The sequence below is a fragment of the Acinonyx jubatus genome, chromosome A1 (genome assembly GCF_027475565.1).
Source record: "Acinonyx jubatus isolate Ajub_Pintada_27869175 chromosome A1, VMU_Ajub_asm_v1.0, whole genome shotgun sequence".
In the NCBI taxonomy this organism is placed as follows: domain Eukaryota; kingdom Metazoa; phylum Chordata; class Mammalia; order Carnivora; family Felidae; genus Acinonyx; species Acinonyx jubatus.
The window spans coordinates 70979374-71003163 of NC_069380.1; the positions used below are offsets into that span (position 1 = coordinate 70979374).

At 38.6% G+C, this 23790-nt stretch overlaps 1 protein-coding gene across 8 annotated transcripts in view; it reads right to left on the reverse strand.

Moving 5' to 3' along the window:
• Positions 1-23790, reverse strand: part of NALCN (sodium leak channel, non-selective) — a 316716-nt gene that overhangs the window by 113651 nt on the left and 179275 nt on the right. For all 8 annotated transcript variants that reach the window (XM_053217644.1, XM_053217633.1, XM_027065180.2 and 5 more), the window contains 2 exons: positions 15776-15913; positions 2313-2387 (listed from right to left, as the gene is read on the reverse strand). In XM_053217644.1, coding sequence (XP_053073619.1) covers positions 2313-2387; positions 15776-15913 — 213 coding nt within the window. The remainder of the gene's footprint in view (positions 1-2312; positions 2388-15775; positions 15914-23790) is intronic.

Consider the following 23790-nt stretch of genomic DNA (forward strand, 5'->3'; position numbering starts at 1 on the left):
AAGTGATTTTAGGATATGCAAATGACAAGGAAACCTTTTAAATAGGTTCTGTCTTTGCTTTCGTTAAATAAAAAATAAAACCCAGGGCACCTGGGTGGCTCAGTCGACAAGTGTCTGACTTCGGCTCAGGTCATGATCTCGCGGTTTGTGGGTTTGAGCCCGGTGTTGGGCTCTGTGCTGACAGCTTGGAGCCTGGAGCCTGCTTCTGATTCTGTGTCTCCTTCTCTCCCTGCCCCTCCCCTGCTTGTGCTCTGTCTCTCTCTCTCTCTCAAAAATAAACATTAAAAATAAAAAACAAAGACAAGTCAGATGCAATTTGAAAATTCTGAATGTATAGGGCTTTCTTCTAATTCCAGGTAAGACTTGTTTTCTAGCCTTAGTTTTTCATTAACATCTCTATTATTATTCTTGCAGTGCTGGGGAGCGTGATCCAAGAATATCTTACCTCCCTCCTCACGCAAGGCAAAGAAGAGCAAAGATAAACTATTGGACTGCATCAAATTAAAAAGTTTCTGCATGGCAAAAGGAATCATCAACAAAATGAAAAGGCAACCTACTGAATGGGAGAAGATATTTGCAAATGATCCATCCAATAAGGGGTTAAATATAAAATATATAAAGAACTTATACAACTCAACATCCCCCAACAATCTGGTTAAAAAATGGCCAGAGAAACTGAGTAGACATTTTTCCAAAGAAGACATCTAGGTGGCCAGCTCATGAAAAGATGCTGCACATCACTCATCATCAAGGACATGCACAATGAGATCTCACCTCACACCTGTCAGAATGGTTAACGTAAAAAAAAACACAAGAAACAACAAAGTTGGAAAAAATGAACCCTTATGCACTGTTTTTGGGAATGCAAACTGGTGCGGCCACTCTGGAAAACAGTATGGAAGTTCCTCAAGAAATTGAAAATAGAATTACCATATGATCCAGTAATTCCACTACGGGGTATTTTCCCAAAGAAAACACAAACACTAATTTGAAAAGATGTACGCACCCCTATGGTTACTGCAGCACTATTTATAATAGCTAAAATATGGGAACAATCCAACTGTCCATCGATAGATGAATGGATACAGAAGAGGTGGTATATATATACAATGGAATATTACTCAGGTACAAAAATGGATGAGATCTTGCCATCTGTGACAATATGGATGCAGCTAGAGGGTATTATGCTAAGTGAAATAAGTCATACAGGGAAAGACAAATACCATATGATTTCACTTATATGCAGAAGCTAAAAAAGAAAACAAATGAACAAACAAAAAAACCCCAGAAATAAATTCATAAATACAGAGAACAAACTGGTGGTTGCTGGGGTGGGGGGGGGAGGGCAAAGTTAATAAAGGAGATTTAGAGGTACAAACTTCCTATTATAAAATAAATAAGCCATGAAGATAAAAGTAGAGCATAGGGAATATGTTCAATAATATTGTAATAACTTTGTATGGTGACAGATGGTAACTACACTTGTGGTGAGCATTGCATAATATATAGAATTGTTGAACCACTTTGTTGCACACCTGAAACGAATACAACATTGTATGCCAACTATATTGCAATAAAAAAGAATATCTTATCCACTGACCTTCACTCACACCAACTCTACTTTTCAAAGGGTCTCTACTCTTTGATCGAACCATATATGTATGCTAAGCATCTTCCATGTAACAGAAACTATGAGAATGGTCCATCATGCCTGTCATCTTTCTGCCATCAGCCATATAACCTTCACACATTTCCATTTACATTTTTGGGGTATGATTATCAATGCCATAACATCCAATCTGTTTTCATACATAACTGGGCACACAGTTGATCATTTATTCTATTCCATTTCTTATAATGACTATGGGCACCAAGACTAAATTCTCTTTTAGTGTCTAGAGGTCAGGCAAGTTGATGCTTAATATTTTTATGATGATGTTCAAGAGTATTACACACAATTATACAAAATGGCAATCTGGCCCTGAAGCATTTCATCCTCAAACAACCTTTATGTAATGACAGAAGGGGAACAGTCACCAGTCCAATTTCCTATACTATGTGCATCTTACTTTTACTCAAAAGAGTAATTTAAAAATATTCCTAGGATAATTCTAGAGCCAAGAAAACTTTTTTTTTGTGGATAATGGATAAAAGTCAAACACAAGAAAATTCTGCCAACATAGACTGCCTTAATTTATTAAACTATTTTTCTTAATTTGAAGCTAGCTCTATTGATAACATTATCTGTAAGCACATATTTTACCCTTATTTTTTTAAATTCAGAGTTAAAGAATTCCCCATACATTACTTACTTGTTTAAGCTTCTTAAGATCTTCATCAAGTTCTAAGTTGTCCAAAATAACAGCAACAAACAAACTCAGGAGGATCTATAAAATGGTTAAATAACAATGAAAAAACCCACATGCTGTAAGTATCAAAATACTATATATATATATATATATATATATATATATATATATATATGCTATAGAATTTCTGCCTAAAAAATACACTATATAGAATGCATTAAATGAAAAATGAACATGTAGTTGTGAAGCACTGCATAAGAATTTTCAGGTATTTATCATGAATATGTTAAAGGCAATGCATATGCTAACTGAAATAATATAAAATATTATTTTGTTTTATGAAACCAATTTAAAATGGAAATTAAGAAATATTTTTTTATAACTCAACAGTCCCACTTCTGAGACTATATCCAAGGGAATAATTTGGAGTATTAATAAAAAGCTTTATATACAAAGGTGCTTGACAGACAGATAATACAATTATACAGGTCTCTATTACAAAAATCACACAACCATTAAAAATTCCCATTGTAGTAGCTGGTCTCTAAGAGGACCCCCTGGTGTTCACACTCTTGTGAGCCTCCTCCCAAGCTGAATATGGTTGGTCTATTGAATATGTTACGGAAATGATTGTGTGCGACTTATTAATAAGACCAGGTGATGAAAGATATTGTGGGTTTCAGTTTACTCTTTGTTGGATCACTCACTCTGGTGGAAGCCAGGTACCATGTTATAAGGACACACAAGCAGCCTAAAGAGAGGTCCATGTGGTGATAAACTGAAGCCTTCCACCATGTGAGTGATCCATCTTGGCAACTGGTCCTCCAGCTCTTGTCAAGTTGTTGTTCAACTGCAGCCCCATCAACATCTTGACTCCAAACTCATGAGACATTCCGAGCTAGAATCACTCAGTTCAGCCTGTTCCAGATTCCTGACCCATAGAAAAAGTGAGAAATAAATGTTTATTGCTGTGAACTCTTAAATTGTTCATAACTTATTATACAGCAATAAATAACTAATGCACTCATGAATTTTAATAGTATTGAAAAAATGCTCACATTACAACATTAAATAACAGTATACATGGTAGAAATGCAACAAGAAACAAAGAAGAACAATAGAGAAAATGCTAGAAGGAGGCACTTTAGAGATGTTAATGATGCCTGCTTTTGTGAAAAAGTCTCTCCCCTTTTCTTTGTATTTCACCACATTTCACAAACTTAAAAGAAAAAAGCGTATGCTTCTTTTTTGGAATGGGTAAATTAAAGTAAAAGAAAGCAACAAAAAAGTAGAATTTTTAAAAATATTTAATATTTAGTCCCTTTTCAAGTTTGAGTTCTCTAAAGTTCCACATTCATTTGATAATCTTTTTCATCCCTAATTTATGTTCCTCCTTTCAATTTCCCTCTTAAGAAATTATTCCCATCTGTTAATATTGGAGGATTAAGCAAGAAGGTAAAAAAGTTAAGGCAATTCAGTCATGACTTTTAAGAACCAGAGAGATTTATTATGCAAAATTTAATAGCTAGCTCTTTTCCAAGTTCCATGGGTATATAACAAGGAGAAAAAAGCTTCCAAATATTATTAAATTTTGACAGTGTATGCTTGGCTTGGGAGAAGTGCCAATATATTTCTGTTTAAAAGCCATGTCCTTTGGGATCCTACCAGAACTTAAAGAAGACACAGAATCATCTAGATGACAGACTTTTACTGATGTCACCATGTCTGCCACACCATGGGCATCTGGGCACAGATATATTAGTCTTTCTCTAACCAGACATTATTCTCAACAGGACCATTCATAGTTCCCTTGAAGTGTAGTCCCCTTGCCTGACCTTGATATTCTCATCAACAGCAATATCAGAGGAGGAATCTACCTTCCCCTACAATCTCACTCCAAATTCAGAGATGCCCACCAGAGGGTCTCCTGCCTCGAGGAAGTGCCATCCTTCACCATTTCTATTTCTCATCGGGCACTTACGCAGGCGCTGCTGTGTCTAATTTAACCAGTTTTCCAACGTTTATTTATTTTTGGGACAGAGAGAGACAGAGCATGAATGGGGGAGGGGCAGAGAGAGAGGGAGACACAGAATCGGAAACAGGCTCCAGGCTCTGAGCCATCAGCCCAGAGCCCGACGCGGGGCTCGAACTCCCGGACTGCGAGATCGTGACCTGGCTGAAGTCGGACGCTTAACCGACTGCGCCACCCAGGCACCCTAACCAGTTTTCCTATCTCCCCACTAAAGGACAAACACGAATCTAAAAAGAAAAAAAAATTCCTCCATGATAAAAGTGACTGTTCTCCTTCCTTTTCTTAGAGCATTTCCTTTAGAAAACATGACTTTGTAGATTCTTCGCCTCCCCCTTTGATGTATACACAGCACTTATTTTACAACCCAAGAATGGTTTTCTTGGGAGGGGGGTGACCTCTTTGATATATAAACACTAGCCAAACAGCACCCTATCTATCATTCCCTTCTCCCTTCTTCTGGAGCAGGGCGGGGGGGGGGGTTGGCAGGGAGCGATGGGAGTGTCACTTAGCAACCTGGCTCCACATTCCAAAAGTACATACTTGTCTTGAAGAGATGAGAAGTTTTCTTTTTCTTCTAGATAAAGGTAATTAGCTACCACAGATGGCCACCCCAATTACCAGGTGAATTTAGGGGGAACTCTATTTAATAAATGATCCTGTCAAGTCTTCTTATGTGAGGCCTAGCTATTTTCATCTTGAGAACACAGATGTAATATATATACAAGGTGAAATTGCTTTGTCTTTGTGGTCTCTTTAGTGGGTTGCCTGTGATGCCCACTGCCGTCTGGCTTAGTGATTATTCAATAACAAAACTGTTTTCTTTCTCGTCTACCTTGATGGAGTTTTTTTTTTGGGTTGGCAGGATATTTTATTTTTAATGATTTTCCTAACACCAGACAGATGGCAGGCTACTTAAGGACAGTGAGGTTATGTTATTCGATTAAATTCGACAAGCAGTTGATTGGGCTCCATCGATGTGTCAGACACTGCCTGGTCAGGAATATAAATATGATATTGAGCTCACTGCTATGAGGTTCACAGTTCAACTGGGTTGCTGTAGGTGGGCGGCCTGGGAGAAAGAGCACTGTGGTGGGAGACCTCAGTTAGCGACCAGACACTGAGTTTCAGGGCCCTTGTCTGTGAAATATTATGGATAAAACAACAAAAGCTCAACGAATTGCAGCTATCGCTTTTTCTGTTTAATCTTCTCCCAACAACCCTGTGGTTTGGTGCAGCCTGTATGAAAATATACAGTCATAAACTTACATATGCAAAAACTAAAATAATTTTCTTGATATTTCTACACATGAGTTGAATTTAGTCCATAAACCCTCCATTTGTGCTGATGGCTGAAAGCTACATCTTGCTATATCAATTCAATTTAGTCTTTCAAAACTCAGTTACATTTGAATAAATATTCCTTTTGTTTGTCGAAGGTCAATGATGTGCTTCTCATCAGGTCTGGTCCACTGTGGCCATGTGGCCTGTCCTCTGTCCACCTTCAGGGACAGTGATAGTGCTTGTTTTGGGGGCCTCTGCTGAATTGGTCACCACCTCAGCTCCTGCAGCTCCTACTAAGATCTGAATCTCAGTGACACCCCTTGTGTTAGTTTCCTAGGGCTGCTGTAATGAGTTGTACAAGCTTAGTGGCTGGAAACAACATAAGTGTATTCTATGATTGTTCTGGAGGCCATTGTCCAAAATCAGGTTGTCAGCAGGAACACGCTCCCTCTAGAGACTCCAGGGGAGGGTGAACCTTGCCTTCCATCTTCCAGTGGTGCCAGGTGCTAGTTAGCTTGTGATGGCATCGCTCCAGCCTCCACCTCTGTCTTCATGTGGTCTTCTCTTTCTTCCTGTGTCTTGTCCTTATTTTGTTTCTCGTAGGGACACTTGTCATTGTATTTAGGACTCACCTGGATAATCTAGGATGTCTCATGTCAAGAACCTTAATTTAATTACATCTGCAAAGGCCCTTTTTCCAAATAAGGCCAAACTCACAGGTCTGGGAGTCAGGATGTGGATGTATCTTTTTGGGGGTCTCCATTTATGCCCTTCTACTCTCCATCTAGTCTCCAGCTTGGGACATTGCTCTTACACTAATGCTATTCCTATGCACTGGCTCTCAACTCTCAGGAAAGCTGAGAAGTTCTTCCATTCCAGGTGGGAACAGAGAGAGATTTGTTTCTGAGGCTCTCTCAGGCCTCCCCTCTCTTCCCAGAACTTCCCAGACCTCCAACTCTGTGCAGGCCACCCCCTGTCCATGCAGGACCTCCAGCAAGGCTACCTCTTGCCAAGTTCTGGTGAGAAGTGGGGGCCAAGTCATGGATGCTGAACATGCCCAGGTTGGCACCACTACTGCTGCTGCCCCTGAGTGTGGCCGCTGCCCTCTGCTGCACCCCCCTGCTTCCCTCAAGCTCCATCCTGGAAAATGTCATTCCTTGTCAGAAAGGAGGAATGTGAAGCAAAGTTGGAGCAGGGGTTGAGAGTGAGGCTCATACCAATGTGAAGACTGACGACCAGAAACTAAGCCCAATCAGAGTATCACACATTTAGTTCTGTGCCATCTGAGCATTTAGATTTCTGAGAGCTGATCTGGGACAATAGGCCTCGGTGTGTCTTCTGAGTGCTACTTATTTAAGATTGTGAGGCACTGATAGGGTCCAACCCTGTGCTACTAAGATATCAAGATACTAAAGAGAAAAGATGATTTTGGCAGGAAGAGAATTATGAGAACGGATTTCCAGGTGGCATGAGCAAAGACAAGGCCTTGGGAACATGTGGCTTATTAGGGGCCAGGTGAGCAGTTAAGTATCACAGAGCACTGCCACCAGAGGCCAGAGAGGTAGGATGGAGGGGTGGCAGTTGGCCCAAATGCCACCAAGGGAGGCTGGGAGGTTGGCAGGTATGAGAGGGAGGCTGTAATAATCACTAAGTGATGACATTTGCTTCCTCTCTGTTAAATTTGTCCTCCCAAATGTAATTTTTAACGCATAATGTAGTTATTTTAAATTGGTTCATTGAAACAGTAACTACACAGCATAAAGTACAGTTTGACAAAGGGCTATTAAATATATAAGGTTTTGGAGCGCCTGGGTGGCTCAGTTGGTTGGGTGTCCGACTTTGGCTCAGGTCATGATCTCACGGTTTGTGGGTTCGAGCCCCGTGTCGGGCTCTGTGCTGACAGCTCGGAGCCTAGAGCCTGCTTCGGATTCTGTGTCTCCCTCTCTCTCTGCCCCTCCCCCACTTGGGCTCTGTCTCTCTCTCGCTCTCTCAAAAATAAATAAAATGTAAAAAAATATATATATATAAGGTTTCCCATGTAGCTGGGAGTTTGGCTTTCAAGATAGAGAGAAGGCAAGACTCCAAAAGGAAAAGGTTTGGCTTTGCTAGCAAACTCGAGGAAAGGGCTCTGAGGATTGAAAGGCCCACACCCACAGGACGAAGCAGCTGGGAGGGGTTTGGACAACAAATTCAAGAATAATGTAAAATAAAGTTGAAAGCTTGCTTTCAACTGTCATTAAACCTAAGTTCATTCAACAAATATCTTTGTTTAGGTGTTGCTGCTTAATTAACCTGACAACATGATGGCGCATGCAGAATCTGTATTGAAAAATCTGTGTGGAGCTCTCATTTCCTCCCAAAACTCCATTTGGATACGGACTTTTAGCCTGGTCCTTGTTGCCAAGCACTGTGATAAGGTGGCACCTTGGCACTTAGAGTTGAGAGGTGACCGACGACGTCTGGCTTTGATTGCCTGTTTGGAATGGAAACAGAAGGTGCAGGAGAGGCAGGGCTGAGCTGTGGCCGATTGCAAGGAGGTGAGAATTACTTTGTGGTTCTTTTCTCAGACTCAACTAAGGTGGCAATAACCACTGTGATAAAGAAATAGAAGTGAAGGGAGGGTGGCAGCTCGGCTCCTGTTTTATTTAATTCACGTTGTCAGTGAGACACTCTTTTCCTACAGACCCGGTGCTGTGCACAGTTGGGCTGAGTGGGACGCTGATCTGGTGTAAGCTATTCCAAAACCCCAACCCCTCCACAGCCCTGACAAAGTCATAGGAATGGGGGACAAATCCTAGTTCTGAAAGCAAGAACAGTTCCCAGTTCTCCCAGTTTCCTTTTGCACTTTTTTGTTCTGTTTTTATAGAAAGCTGAAGTGATGCTTATCAGAATCTGAACCCATTACATTGACGTCTGAATCTTATTTTCAGTCAGTGTTTACCCACAGGCGCCACATGTGCTGTGCCAAAGGGTTTTCCATAGCCAATATGTGTGATTCACAGGTGTATATTAAAATGTTATTGCTAGAATAAATAGGTTTTTTACAGGGACTCACCACATTGATTCACAAGAGCTTCCTCATTTCCATGGAACGCTTTTACCTTTACACTTGGCCAGTTCTAAATTATGCAATTAACCCGCTCTGCTTTATTTACTTTTTTTTTAATATTTGGATTTACACAATACTTGAATTTATAATGTGGCACAGAATACTACATCACAATTTTTCTGAATGATGTACTTTCAGGGGCAAAAGAGGCTAATGGTCTATCCTTTCATTTTCTCTTGAGCTTTGTTAGGGCACACATATACTTTCAACACAGTGGTATTTAATTTGTTCAATGCTTTAGAAAAAGAAGTTCATCTGTATATTTTTAGGCATTGGCTACTAGTCACTTTTTAACAGAGCTATATAACTTTCCATTATATTAATAAGCAACACAAGTATTTGTTCTAGTATGTAATATACAACTGATGTAATACATGTACCTCCTTATTTATGAGCAATACTGATACACTACAAATCACCAATTTCAATGAAAAAGTGTAGAATAACTATTAAAATATCACAGGTACCAAATTCTTCTAGTTTGCTCAAGATATTTTTAGCATTGACAATACATTTAGTGGGGAAAATGCCATATCAAATCTCTGGGGGGCCATCTAATCTCGTTCCTAGAATTTTTATGAATGACATACCAACATACTAGCGAGATTTTTGACCTTCTAGCTTAGTGGATTTCAAAGCATCCATTTCTGGGTTAAATATGGCTCCTGTCCCAGTGTCTTAACAGGTGTTCAGCTACCATTAAATCCTATGGCCTCTCTATCCTTCTCTAACTGCTGTTCTCACTCTTTACATTGTACTGAAAAAGCCAGATTCTCCTGAGCTAAGGGTTTGCTAGGTATTTGCTATGTTTTAAGTTTTATACATTCAACCATAGACAATTAATCTGTTTTCCTTCCTTTTACCCAGAACACATTTTAGCAGAATTTGACAAATTACGGAAGCAGGTGTGTTCCCCAGTATCGTTATTGCCTCCAGTTTTCTTGTGACAAGACCATTTTGCCCAGCACAACAAGGTTCTCCTCTACCGAAGACTCAACTTTTGGGTCAGCATGACTCAGACTACTGAAAGTCATGGTTTATTTTGAAAGAGGGTGGCCTTACCATTTTTTGAGTGGGTTTTCTTGGCTGAGAATGTCTACCTCTATTTTGCATTCTCTCTAACTCTGCATATAGTCCTGTCCTTGTCCTCCAAATCTTCCCCGTTCCCTTCCCACTTCTTCAAAGTTAACTTGTACTACTTTCTTTTCCCTCTGATGCAGCTTAACAATAGCCCATTAGCTGAAATGTCACCTTTAGTTTTATTTCTCTCTCTACAATGAGCTTTATTAATAATTCCTTTTTAAAAATTATTTTCAAGCATACAACAGGAGCACAGCAGGCACCTGGTCAACACCCCATAATCCCGTGTTTTTCTTTTTCCTTTTTACCATTTAGAATCACACTATCCTAAGTTGTCTCACAAGCTGTGTAGGAAACAATCTCGTTTTTTACACAGGTCAACAAAAAGTCAAATGCAATCAGAGCAATGTAAAATGGGGTATGTTCAACACAGATGCACTTTTAAATGAATTCTATAAAATCAAGTTATTTAATTTACACTTTGGAATGCCATTTTTGTCAGCAAAATATGACTATTCTCAGAAAACTGCCACTACAGAAGCAAAATCAAGAGATTGCTGTGTTAATTTAAGCACTTCAAAGGTAACAAAAAGACTATCCACAATGAACGCTTAATTACATTTTCTCTCTTTCAGTATTCACATCACAGGGCTTTCCTTTGAAACAATAATAAAGGGAAAAACACTGAGCAAAAAAAAAAAATAGAGTCTTTCAACTGGGTAAGTCTTCAATAGCCCTTATCGCCTAATCATTGGCAAAAGTGGGGGGTGGGGGGGGGAGACGAATTTCACAAGCACTGGGCAAACCGCAATCAGTCAGGACAGAAATACAGAATAAATACCTGGTGGATGAGAGAGACATTTTAAAGAGACAATAGATAATGGTTATGAATATGCATTTGCTATACACTTAAGCTTGATTTTCATTGTGGGCTGACAAATTGGTGCCCCCAGGGGGCGATGGAATAGCCTGCTGTTTTTTATTCCAGAACAAACTGCAGCCAAACATTTTTTTTTTCTTATTTTGCTGCCTGGCATATGCCTGTCCTTGAAAAGACTAAATCAGGGACTCCCTGGCTTGTGCAGCACAACTTGGCCAGTGTGGATAAAAAACAAATCAGAGCTTGTATATTTATGTGGACTTTTTTTTTTTTTTCATTTGGATTAAAATGCTTTGTAGTATTTTGCAAAAAGAAGCATACAATTTAAGAAAAATGCTCATTTTAATTAAGTTCAAGCCTAAAGACAGGCTTATGGAATGGAGATTTTAACTTGTGTTCGGATTTTAAAGGGATGTGATGCATATTGAACACAGGCCTAGGGCCTCCATCCACATATTTTATCTGTCAATCCACAGACTGTCTCCAGCTGTTTTACTGCCAATATTTTAACTATTTCAGATCAGGTAGGGCTGGGATGATCTGAATCAGAAGTATTATGTGGGCCCTAATAGAAGGCAAGCCACAGCCTTTTATCACTTGCATCAGTAGGTCTTAAATCACAGGTTTTATTTGTTTGTTGGTTGGCTGGTTGGTCTGTGTTTACTTGTCCTACTTCTGTACTAGGTATAGACTCAAAAAGGGGAGGGATTGAGCTCTTTGCCAAACTGGCCAGGATGTAGGTTAGTACTTAGACATAGCAGTTGAGATTCAGGAAAACTGGGCTAAATCAGATTGGGCTAACATTGTAGAGCCTGTCATAGTGACTGTGGGTTGGAGGATGTCCAGAAAAGCAGAGCAACTGCTGATTTTAGGCAAAATCTCAAGTGAACTGGCAAAGTGACTTTGGTCCCAAGACTTTTTGGGTAGTATAGTATGAAAGGGACACTCAGATTTCATGTCTTGTGGAGTGCCTTCTTTCAGTGAATTAATTAGCTCTCATTTAAAAAAAATCATTTATAGGGGCGCCTGGGAGGCTTGGTCGGTTTTGGTTTCGGCCAGATCATGATCTTGTGGTTCATGGGTTCGAGCTCCACACTGGACTCCATGCTGACAGTGCAGAGTCTGCTTGGGATTCTCTCTCTCTTTCTCTGTCTCTGTCTCTGTCTCCCTAGCTTGCTCTGTCTCTCTCAAGATAAATAAATAAACTTAAAAAAATTAAAAACACTAAAAAAATCATTTATAAATTTAAAAAATCTGAGTAGTTGTCCTTTTGGCTTTAGATTTCATAATCAGAGAACCCAACCAAATATCTCAAAGCTTAAAACACTTCACATAAATCTGGTTAAGAAAAACCTTTGAGTTTTCTTGCAGTAGTGTATTTTATCTGGCTCACACTATATACAAGCAGTACGTTAAGATTCCTTAAAGACCAGAAATTTAAAACAATTAGAAGACAGAGGAGAATATTTTTCCCACATCAGGGTGGGAAAGAATTTCCTAAGCATGAATCCAGAATAAATATTGACCATAAGTGAAAAACGGATGGTTTTGACTATGTCAAAATATAATGTCAAAAGCCATCAGAGACAAATTGAAATAACAAAATGCTGCCTAACAGGAAATTTGCAACTCCTACAGCAGTCACGGGACTACTATCCCACAGGATATGTAGTACTCCGACAAATGCATTCTAAAAAGACCAACTAGCTTTTAGAAAAACAGGTAAAGCTTACAATATGATTGGGTGGGTCACAAAGATGGCCAGTAAGCATATGAAGAAGTGCTCCCTTATCAACAACTACTGAAATGCAAAAATGCAAGCTAAAGGCCAAGTGATACTACCATCCAACTCATCAGACTGTCATAATCTTAAGCCTAACCACATCAACTATACATGAGGAAGGAAGAACATGGGGTTCTCAACTGCGGCACTTGGGAGGGTGAGCTAGTATAGCTTGCCCATTGAACAGGGCTCAGCAAGTGTCAGGTCCCTACAGTGAATATTTTAGGTTTTGAGGGCCGAGAGGCAACACTGATGATGTTCTATGCGTACTTATATAGTAATTTTAAAATGCACAAACCACTCCTGTGCATTGCTCAAGGGCTGTATAAATAAAGCCTGTGGACCAGATTTGATATATGGGCTTGCAGACCCATGCTATAGAGCCATCTGGGCAGGATCCAGGATCTGGAGTTCTACTTTCTGGCATATAACCTAGAGAAACACTCACACAAGTGGACACAATGTATACATGTATTAGTTGCAACATTGTGAGGGCAAAACATTGGAATACAACTTAAATATCCACCAGGAAGGACTGATAAACAAATATGACAGTCAGTCATATTCCATATATTCATGATTATATATACTAATGAACTTTATGTACATTAGGATAAAAAGATTTCAAAAACAGTATTTGGGGAATGTGTGTGGAGTTTGATCCCATTTACCCTGAAAATTGCTGCTACTAATGATCTTAAGGAGAGAAACAATGATCAAATATGACTTGGCCTCAGCATGCTGTGTGGCCATAGCAGTGAGAAAAGTGTACAGGGACATGCCTCCCAGGGACAGCCATCAGGGCACTGGAGCATAGCTTCTCAACTGGAAAATTAATATAAATCTTAAAAACTAATGGTATAAACTGTTTGTAGGTTAAAACCTTAAATTTAAAACATTACATATTTTTGATGGATACATATATATGTGGGAAACTACTTCATTTCATGGATTTTTAGACACACGTTTATTTTTACATTTCAACAGTCTAAAACTGGCATGCAACTTATCTATGTGTGTTTGGTTTAATTGTTGTTTCTTGTTAATGTTAGCCAAAATAAGAGTCTTCCTATAGTTAATAGCATGTTAAATTCAGTAAAATATGATTTAAAACTGGACGATAGATTCATACCAAATACATCCCAGTCATTATCTGGGAGACATGGTGTGGGCGGAAGAAGGAAACATTAAGGCAGAGAAGGACTCGTTCTAGGAATGGGCATCAATGATGCTTTAAATTGATCAGTAATACTTTACTTCTATAAATTAAAAGCATCTGAACATATTAAATGTTTAGCCTTTATTAATGTATAGCTTTAAATGCACACAACATCTTATTTAAACTCAGTGTTGGTGATAGCTGTGATCACCCTCTTATCCCATGGCTAAAACATCCCCCAAAATACAGCTCCCATGTAGATGGCATCTTGGAAAGTAGGTATGTGGGGCATCGTTACCCTCATTTTCAGATACAACGCAACAGAGAGGTTGCGTTGGTTTGGTATAAACATTTTACTAGGCCGAATCATTTTTCTTCTTGCTTTCGTATTGTGTGAGACTTTCAATAAAGGATCAAATTTGTGTGAAACATCTGCCATGAGGATAGCAAACAAATATATTGTTTTAATAGAAGAACAATTAGATTATTACTATACATAGATGATTTCAATCATATCTATCCTACCTTTAACTATGATCAATAGTCTCCAAGCTATTCTATAGTTATACAGGAACTTAAACAGAGTAGGTACTTAATAAACATTAGTTGAATTGACAAATGGGTGTGTGGATGGATGAATGAATGGATGGATGGATGAATGAGATAGACTTAAAGGTCCCAGAAGACAGGATGCAAAGCCCTCAGGGCCAATGTCATGAGGCGCAGGTGGATTTGGCTCTGGAAACCAGGCCTCCATTCCTTCTGCAGAAGGTTCTTTGCTTTTGTGCATATTTTAAAAGTCACCCCATGTAAAAAATGCCAAAACTATTTCTATGTGGTTCTACGGTTTGAACCTAAAACGTTACACCATGTAACAATGTATCCCTATACACTTTTTGACCTATGTGCTCCCTTTCGAAAGAAAGGTTCTGCCTATAGCAAATGCAACCTTGAACACATCTAGTTTCTGAAGCACCTATTTAGTTCACATTTAGAATTGGAAGGAATCTTAGTGCCCATTTGTAATTTGTCTTATTTTAGTGACTCTTGGAGAGAGGTTTGATTCCAGGAAGACATTTTCAGTGATAATGCTAAACTTCACGATCTTAGGAAATAACAACGTAGCTGCCTGACCACAGGCTATGAGACCAGGAAGACATGGGAACGTCCTGGGTCTAGCATTTACACTGTACATGATGTTGGGTGTGTTTCATCATCTGTAAGCCTCGGTTTCATCATCTGTAAAGTGGGAACACTGCCTACCTTGGTTGTTCCAAATATTAGGAATGAAATTATGAAACGTTCTGCTTTTTAGCAACAGCAGGGCTTTTTGTTCTTTGTTTTTTTAATTTCATGTGTTTCTGATAAAGGATAACATTTTGGGTCCTTACACTAGAACTTTTAACATAATAGAGCTTAAGTTTGCTTCTTAAATATACACACATTTATTATAAGGGGATGTACTTTGGCCATTAGAAAGATCTGAGAATTACATCCCTTACTATGTCAAGGCCATATTTCACAACCTTTTTCTTTCTGTTTAATGCACATGCATTGAAAAGAAAATTCTCCTTGTGTGATAGAAGTCAATTTTTCCTGGGTTTTGGTATTTTGTTTTCATGATGCTTTTTGCAATATTTGTGACTCTGTGTTTTAATTTTTTCCCATGTGTTTCTTTCAGCCACACAGCCCAGAAACACAGAGCTGACTTCTAACTGCACCCTAGAGTCAAGGTCTTCAGTTTAATCTCAGCTTTGGAATGGAAGCAGTGAAACTGAAGAGTGTGTCCCCACCTTATAAATAACAATAATAGCAGCAGCAATAATAATGACATAGTTCTGGGAACACTTAGAGATGGTTAACCATGTACTTGAATATGGGATTTCATTATGTTTTATCTCGTGTTCCCTCAGGCAGACACTGGCGTATAGGATGGAGCCCTCCTCTTAGTCAAATTTGGAATCTAGTTCCTCAAGCAGTTGGAGTCATAGAAATTTAGACTGGAAGAAACCTCATGTGGCCGGACTACTCTACACTGGTTCTCTGACTCTCGTTTTGACATTGAAAAGAGGCCACAGAAACCGGTTGATGCTTACCCCACTATGGTACTAAGATATAATTGACAAGAAAGGCTAAACTCACCAGAGTGGCAAAGAGGTGATAGAGAATGAAATAGATGGCTACCACAGGTGCCCACATGTGTCCCACAGCATTTAGGGTTTGGTCCATTACGTCTACCCATCCTTCCTGGGTGAGGATCTGGAACATGGACATAAACGCCTATGGAGGAAGAGAATGGAGGCATTAAACACCAGTTCAGGCTTGCATGCAGTTTAAAACTAGTTTGTGGTGTTTGAGGACTTCGATCTCAATATTATTGATTTTTATCTGATTGATTGGGAGAACAGCCTTAATTCCACAGAGGGGAAAGAGCTGAGAATTAAAGATCCCTAAAGCCTGATATCTAACTATTCAGTGTGGAAAACTAAAATAATCACCCTGAATTATTATTAATAATAATTACCCTGAATTAATATTAGCCTTGTTGGTGGTAAATACTGTTGAGAAAATAAAATAAAATAAAATAAAATAAAATAAAATAAAATAAAATAAAAAGACATCTTTTTATTTGACTTTCTTTTTTTTCCTCTAAGCAAGCTAACGAGTTGCTTAACATTTCCTACAAATAACTGTATTTTTTTTCTGTTGCTAAGTGCAACTTATTTTTATAGCGAATTGCATTTGATTGTCTACAGGCATATGAGAATAATAGCCTTGATTTTACTTTTATAGTACCCATCCATCAAATTATTTCAGTTATATTAAAAACACAAGACTCATTAAAAAAGAAACATTTCTAAACGGTATTACCATACCAAGAGACTTAATAAAGACAAACATAGTTTCATGATTTTATTTATTATTTTCAGGGTGCATACTCAAGACCATGAAAGAGGCCAAGACCTAAATAAATAAAAAAAAATGAATAAATAAACAAAATAGAGCATTCCCACAAAATCTAGCCAAGCTAAAAGACTCATACTTTCTCTGCAAAGACTTTGGCTAGTTCTCTTCTTACAAGTTTTTCTTATTAAGTATATGATTATATGTACATCTCTGACTCGTGTATCTTACATACATTAGTGAACAATAAATGCTTCTTAATGAGGATTTATTATGATGATGATGTCTGGAGAAAGTGACAATTGTAATCCAGTGACTCTTTAAAAATGTCTTTATAGGCTTTAGTACAATGAAGATGTAAATTGGATTCTCAGATTCCAAGAAATAAGGTCCAGGATAATACAGAGATGGACAGGCCCAAGATAAAAAGCCCTGTTACACTGATAGGATCTTAGAGACAAAATGAACCCTACAGAAAATCTACTCTGCCCTTTTTTTTTTAGAAGATAAGGAAAATGAGGCTTAAAGATGATTGGTGATTAGCTCAAAGTCACTCTATTAACGTGTGGCAGTAACAAGTACCACTGAGTCATTATGACTCCAAAGTAAGTTCTTTTCCAAGCATTGCAGTCCATGTTCAGTGAGGTCTTGAATCTACTAGTTTCCAGGCTGCACCCCACACAGTACACACTCTTAGCAGTTTCCTTTCCTAGGGACACTTAAATTTTAACTGTTTTAGAAGTACGACATTCAATCCCAGCACAAAGCGGACCCATTTGAACAAAGGAGCAATTAATTGGTAAGTGATTCTTTTACTAGGAGATAAGTTTTTCCACCTATCCTTTGTCTATGTGTGAAACACTTAACATCTCCTTGAGTTAATTTTTTATAACCTCATTACCTACAACGTGTTTTGTTCATGTAAGCATGAAGTAGGCTGTTACTGATGCTTGAACTCAGCATCACCAAGGAAGACAATATAATACTTTCTTTGCCAGGGCATCTAAGAGAATATTAGTCCTAACTCATCTGAAAAATGCTTCAGATTTTGCAATGCGTCATTTAACTTCTTAAGAATGCCAAAACTTATTGAGGACATTACTTTTTCCCTCTGTGTATGTTTCTGTCACATATTTATTACATCCAAAGACAAGGAACACAAATTTCAAAGACAATTCACATAAAAATATCAGACTGCTGTATTTTCTTCAATGAAGACGTCACCAATGTGAAAGTGTGTGTACATCCTCAAGACTCAACAGCACAAGGGGAAGAGTCAACACATCTACCAGTATAAACAGAATTTCACCCGACATGAATTCCTTTCCCCCAAAATGACAGGCCAGCTTGTGATTAAATCCAACATTTATTCTTGGTACCTAGAGACCAAAAAATGCAGGTGTACCTTTCAACTGCCTTGGGCACCAACCAAATTAATTTGTTTTCATCCACTGCATTAGCTTTCATGAATACTCAGCTATTATACATTCAGTAAATGTTAGGGAACATGGAGCAATGGGATTGTAACCTGTTGCTGGCAGATAAGCAATGTGGGCAAGAACACAGGGGTTATCTTCCACTCTTTTCAGAGTCTCAGAAGAAAAAAAAATCTCCTTTCTGCACAGCTCAGCCACCTGAAAGTGCATGTTGTAAGATGCTGTGAATTATATTTGAGAGCAATGCTTTGTTACAACGCGATTCATGTGTTTCCAGCTGCTTCCTTGAATAAACCAACAAAAAGTAGCGCCATGAAATATTTCAATTACGGGCTGAAAATTAATTTGTGCTTGGCATGAAGGCTGCTATGTTAGTTTTGTTGAAATCTTATCCAGAAATTAAATCCCAACGACTGTTGGAGATGTGACTCAAGTACACTTACTTATATTTATATTGTCCATGGAATCCGTGTCCCTTGAAGAGCCTGCTTAGTGTATTTATTTAAATGTGGGTTATTAGTGGTTACTGAAGGCTTGATGTGTTGGGGACTGAGATGAGGAAGACACAGTTTCTTCTACTGAGAAATTTATAATCAAGAGTAGAGAAAAAGATGAAAATGACCAACTGTAAGAAAAGGCAAAAGGGAAAACATGGTATATAAGAGAATTGTGGTAAAGCTATCATGAGCCAGTTAGAAGTATCAATGTACTCCTCTTGGGTGAGGCAAGAACTGTTTGGGGAAAATGATGGCAAGTGATTGTCATGATGAAAATGAGAAGGACTTAAATGGGGAAGAAGGGGGCCATGAACAAAGGGCTGGAGGAAGTTGTTTTCTCTGAGCTCCTTGTCTCTACTTAACGTCATTTTCCTATCCTGTTGACCTCTTGTCCCTCTTTAATGGCTTCTACCAGCTCTTTATAAATTAAGAAAATGTATCTTTTATCTGTTATATATGTTTAAAGTATTTTCCTCAATCCATTTGTGGTATTTTTGTGAACATAAATTTTACATTTCTATGTGGTCTAATTTGCTATTCTTTTATCTAAGGTAAAAAACTTCTCTTACTGGATGATTGGACGTAAATGTACCCATACTTTTATGAAGTAGTTTTAGTTTATTATGTTTAACATGCTTAACCAGAAGTCACATTTAAATCAGTTTGTATCTGGAATTTATTTTGGTATAAGAAGTGAGATAAGAATTAATCTTATTTTTTCTTTTAATAGATGATCAGCTGACTCAGCACATATAATTGAAAAAATTTATCTTTTCTTCACTAATCTGAAATACCTCTTATCATAAACTGAATACTCAGACAATTTCAGCTCTATTTCTAAATTTTTATTTTTTTCCATCAATCTCACTCCAAATTGCCTAACAACTGTACATTCACTTTAATAATGATTAAAATGAATTAATAATTTGATTAATGAATTTAAAACATCGTAATGAATTTAAAAAGCTAGGGTTCCTAGCTGTTCCCCATAAACTTCTGTTTTCAGAATTCTTTTATTTACTTTTACGTATTAACTCCTCAAAACATCCTCTTGTTTTATTTGTTGAGATTACATTAATCTAAGAAAAACTAATATTCTCCAATCTCATAGAAATGTTTACCTTTCAATTTATTAACTTTTTATTCATGATTATGAGAAAATATTTCTACTTATATAGTTTCCACACACTTCTTGTTAAGCTAATTAATATTACCTTTCAAAAGCTTAATCAAGGTGATGTCATATCATTAAAATACTGTATAGTAAAGAAACTTGATGATGAGTTTCTTAATGGATGATAAACTACAGACTACAGCTGTATGCCTAAGCACATTTTTTAGTCCTAACTGGTCTTTCATGCTTGCCAGTACATTTATAATCAACAGATTGATAAACTATAAGTTGACTATAAAAATATTGTTCACTGTTGAGTCGGGTAATGCTCTCAGATCTTACTTCCTTCTCCAGGGCTCCAGTATTATGAGGTATACGGTACCAGAAGGTCAATGCTCCAGGTAAATGCTCCCTTTCTCACTTTCCACTAATTGCTCAGAATCTGACTTAGTTTCATGCATTTTATTTGAATCTTTGCTTTCTTACACAATTTTCAGTTAAGTTTAGTTTTGCTTGGTTGAGATTTTCTGATTGGTTTTGACAGATTTTGTTGGAAAAAGAAATACATACCTCCCCCCCTTCTATTTCCTATACTTTCCAAATTCTCATGAATTTTATCTATTGTTTGGAATAAATTCCACTCTTATGCTGCTGTAGATGTTCTTCCCAAAACCTTCTGTTACTCCAAAACCATTGGATTCTTGCTCTCGGATATTTTTCTTGGAGTCTTCTTATCACCTGTTTTAATGTGGACTAATTGCTTTCTAGATTTGCTCCATGGTGGTCAGAATCTTTGCTTTGAACTTTCTTCTTATTCTTTTTTAAATATAATTTATTGTCAAAATGGCTAACATACACTGTGTAAAGTGTGTTCTTGGTTTTTGGGGGTCAGTTTCCATGGTTCATTGCTTACATACAACACCCAGTGCTCATCCCAACAAGTGCCTTCCTCAATGCCCATCACCCATTTTCCCCTCTCCCCCACCCCCCATCCACCCTGTTTGTTCTCTATATTTAAGAGTCTCTTACGGTTTGCCTTCCTCCCTCTCTGTTTGAAATTATTTCTCTTCCCTTCCTCCATGGTCTTCTGTTAAGTTTCTCAAGATCCACATATGAGTGAAAACATATGATATCTGTCCTTCTGAAATACAATTAACTTTGTCTAGATCTTTTGTTCTATTACGGTGTCAGAAAGTGACCCCAAATCTCAGGCCTGGTTGTGAGTCCTGTTTCAATGTCAGCTGGGTTTTCTTCTCTCTGCTTTGCTGTCTCAGTATGAGAAGAGGGGTTTGCAGGGACAGAAGTATTAGCTACGCTATGGGAAGTCATGCTCGAAAGATCAGGCTTCAGGTATTTCTTCAGTTCAGTTATTCAGAAATCCTTATTGCTGCCAGAGCCCATCAGTCTCTGGTGTTCGCATCCTCAGATCATGGGCTCTTCCAGACCTCACTCTCCCAGCACTGGCTCCAGGGGAGGACAGACAGGCCGATTCTGCCATTTTGGGTTCTCTGTGAGGAGAAAGAATACAAGAGGGGCTCTTGCTCCCGGGGCCGCCTGTCCCCTTGTGGCTTCTGTTTTCTTCTTTTCTCCTCATACTCTCACTATGCTAAATTTTTGTGTATCATGGGAGACAATTCGTTTCTGGAAATCATGATTATTTTGCTTTCACTCTCAAGCTTTCTTTCTGTCTTGGAAAAATAAAATGGTGAGATCTAGCAGTTTCTTTTGCCTCTCGTAAAAGGGCTGGAACAAGTCACTTCTACACTGGGGGGTTTCTCGTCTTTTTTTCAGGCTTGTGCATGCTTCCATGGTCAAGTCTCCTCAAACAGAAGGAGAGGAGGATGTGTTTTAAGATTTGCTTTTCCAATTTATTTTCTTCTCAATGTCTGGAAAACAGGCTTAAGGCATGAGCTTCAAGAGTGAATCCTCCCTCTTTGACTCTCTCTCTCTTTCTCCCAGCTTTCCTCCCTCCTTCTTAGTAGCTGCTATTCAAAGATAATGGTATGAAACTGTGGCTTTGCCTTTGTGTGGTTGTTGCTGTATAATTTTTTCAGGCTGATAATTAACTGTTTCATTTGTTTCCTTAGGTTTTAGGGACAGAGGGTCTGTGGTTTTGCGATTTTACTCCTCAAGACCAAACCTACAGATGTAAATAGGGGTAAACAACTTTGTTTACAAGTCCTCTTACTTTTTTTTTTTAAATGACACAATCACATGTTAAACACCACTATACAGGTCAGGCCCTGTTCACACTGAAGGTGCCTGGAGGTACTAACTGGATCAGGGATGAGCAGTTAACTAAAGAATGGCCTTTGAGGTGATCAGGAACAAACAACTCTGCTCCATCAGGGAAGAACTAAACCAATCAAAAACATCTCTAATGAACCTCTAGCGGAAGGTACAGAGAAAAATCACAATACTGGCAGTAGCATCTGGAGGTGAACAACTGAAGACAAGCTGTGCAGGTCAGTAGGAACAAGAGGGATCATTAAAAAGTCAGAGTTATGAGTATGTTGATAAAACAAGGAAGCAAACGTCTCCGAATGAACAGGAATTAAGAGGGAAAGAAAACACACTGAGTAGACATGGCAATGATATTCACCAAATGGAGAAGGAAGGTCTTGGAAATCACCAGCTCAGTGACCACCTTTTTCTAATTGGAGTGCATCACATCCCTCAGGTGTATGGGAATAAAACAAAGGGTAGGACCAGAGCAGGGGGAGAAAGCCACAAGGCAGGATTGTGATGAGGAGAGCTGTTCCAGGGGTGATGCAGGAGAAAACACGTCTAAGCATAGAGAACAGGGTCCTGGAGTCACTGAATGTCCTGAGCACTGCAGGAGAGAGACACGAAGTTCACCACTAGCCCTTCTCAGTCTCCTTTGTTGGCATCTTCTCACGTAATCTCTAAATGCTGCAGAGCCTCAGGGCTCAATCCTCAGATCTCTTTTGTGCCTCTCAACACTTACTAACTAGTTCAACTCACTCATCCCAATGCTTTAAATACCATCTATATACTGATGGCTTCAGCCTCACATCTGGAATCGACTCTGCTTCTCCACTTGAATGTCTATCGGACAGGAATCTCAAGCATTAGATGTTCCACATCAAACCCTTCATGCTCTATTCCCCAAACCTGTTCCCTCTGTCTCCTTCCCATCTCAGGAAATATCAGCTCATTCTCCAAGTTACTCAGGCCAATGACCTCACAGACACTTTTGGTTTCTGCAACCAACCTGTGAGGAAATCCCGCTAAATCTCACCGTGGTTCTTGGTCTCAGTTCCACATTTATTCTCAATATTCCCTGATATTACTACTAACACAGCTAATAGTTTCCCTGTAAGTAGCCCTACATTTTGGAGCTATACTTTCCTGTCATAAACTGAGACTGGGGAACTTGAATAAAAATAAGATCAAAGAGGGAGGAATAAGAAAGTATTTTTATAACTTCTCTTTTGTTCCAACTAATGCCCTTGAATGTCAATCACAGATGGGGTGAACAATGTCTCCTAGACCAGCTGCCACCAGGGCCACCAAGGGCCCATGCCACACTGTTGGTGGCAGAGATAGGTTTATCAATGACAAGACATCCTTTTTTCTCTCAAGGTCCCAGGGATCCCTTGATCTTTCTGACAGACCTACCTAGAGTTAGGTGAGACAGCAAAGCAAGGATATCACCCTATGCTGAAATAAACAGGCTACAAGTCTTTGTCCGGGCCTTGCAAAGCAGTTCATAACCCTTTCAAAAGCATATCATGGATGCCCTTTGATAACTTGATGCCCCAGTGCATGTTTTGGGTTTTGAGTAGGTGTGAATATAAATTTAGGTCAAACAATAATTAAATATTTTTAAAAAGTAGGATGGGTAAACACCTCAGGTTTTAGTCAACATATATCGAGCAGAATATACAGTATGATCCCATTTGTAATATACAAACTAGATGTGTTCTTGTGGGCCTCAAAATGTTTGAAAGCCTATAAAATAAACTTGGTACTCTGAGGACTGGAATGTAGAGGACAGAATGTGGAGGAAGTGGGGGGGGGTAGATACTCAATTTGAACTTCTTAAAGTAATAGCTTTACTGAGATATATTATATTTTGTGTACCATAAAATTCATCTTTTAAAGTCTACAATTAAGTGTTTTTAGTTTATTCACAGAGTTGTATGACATTACCCCTAATTTAATAACAGTTCATTACCTCCC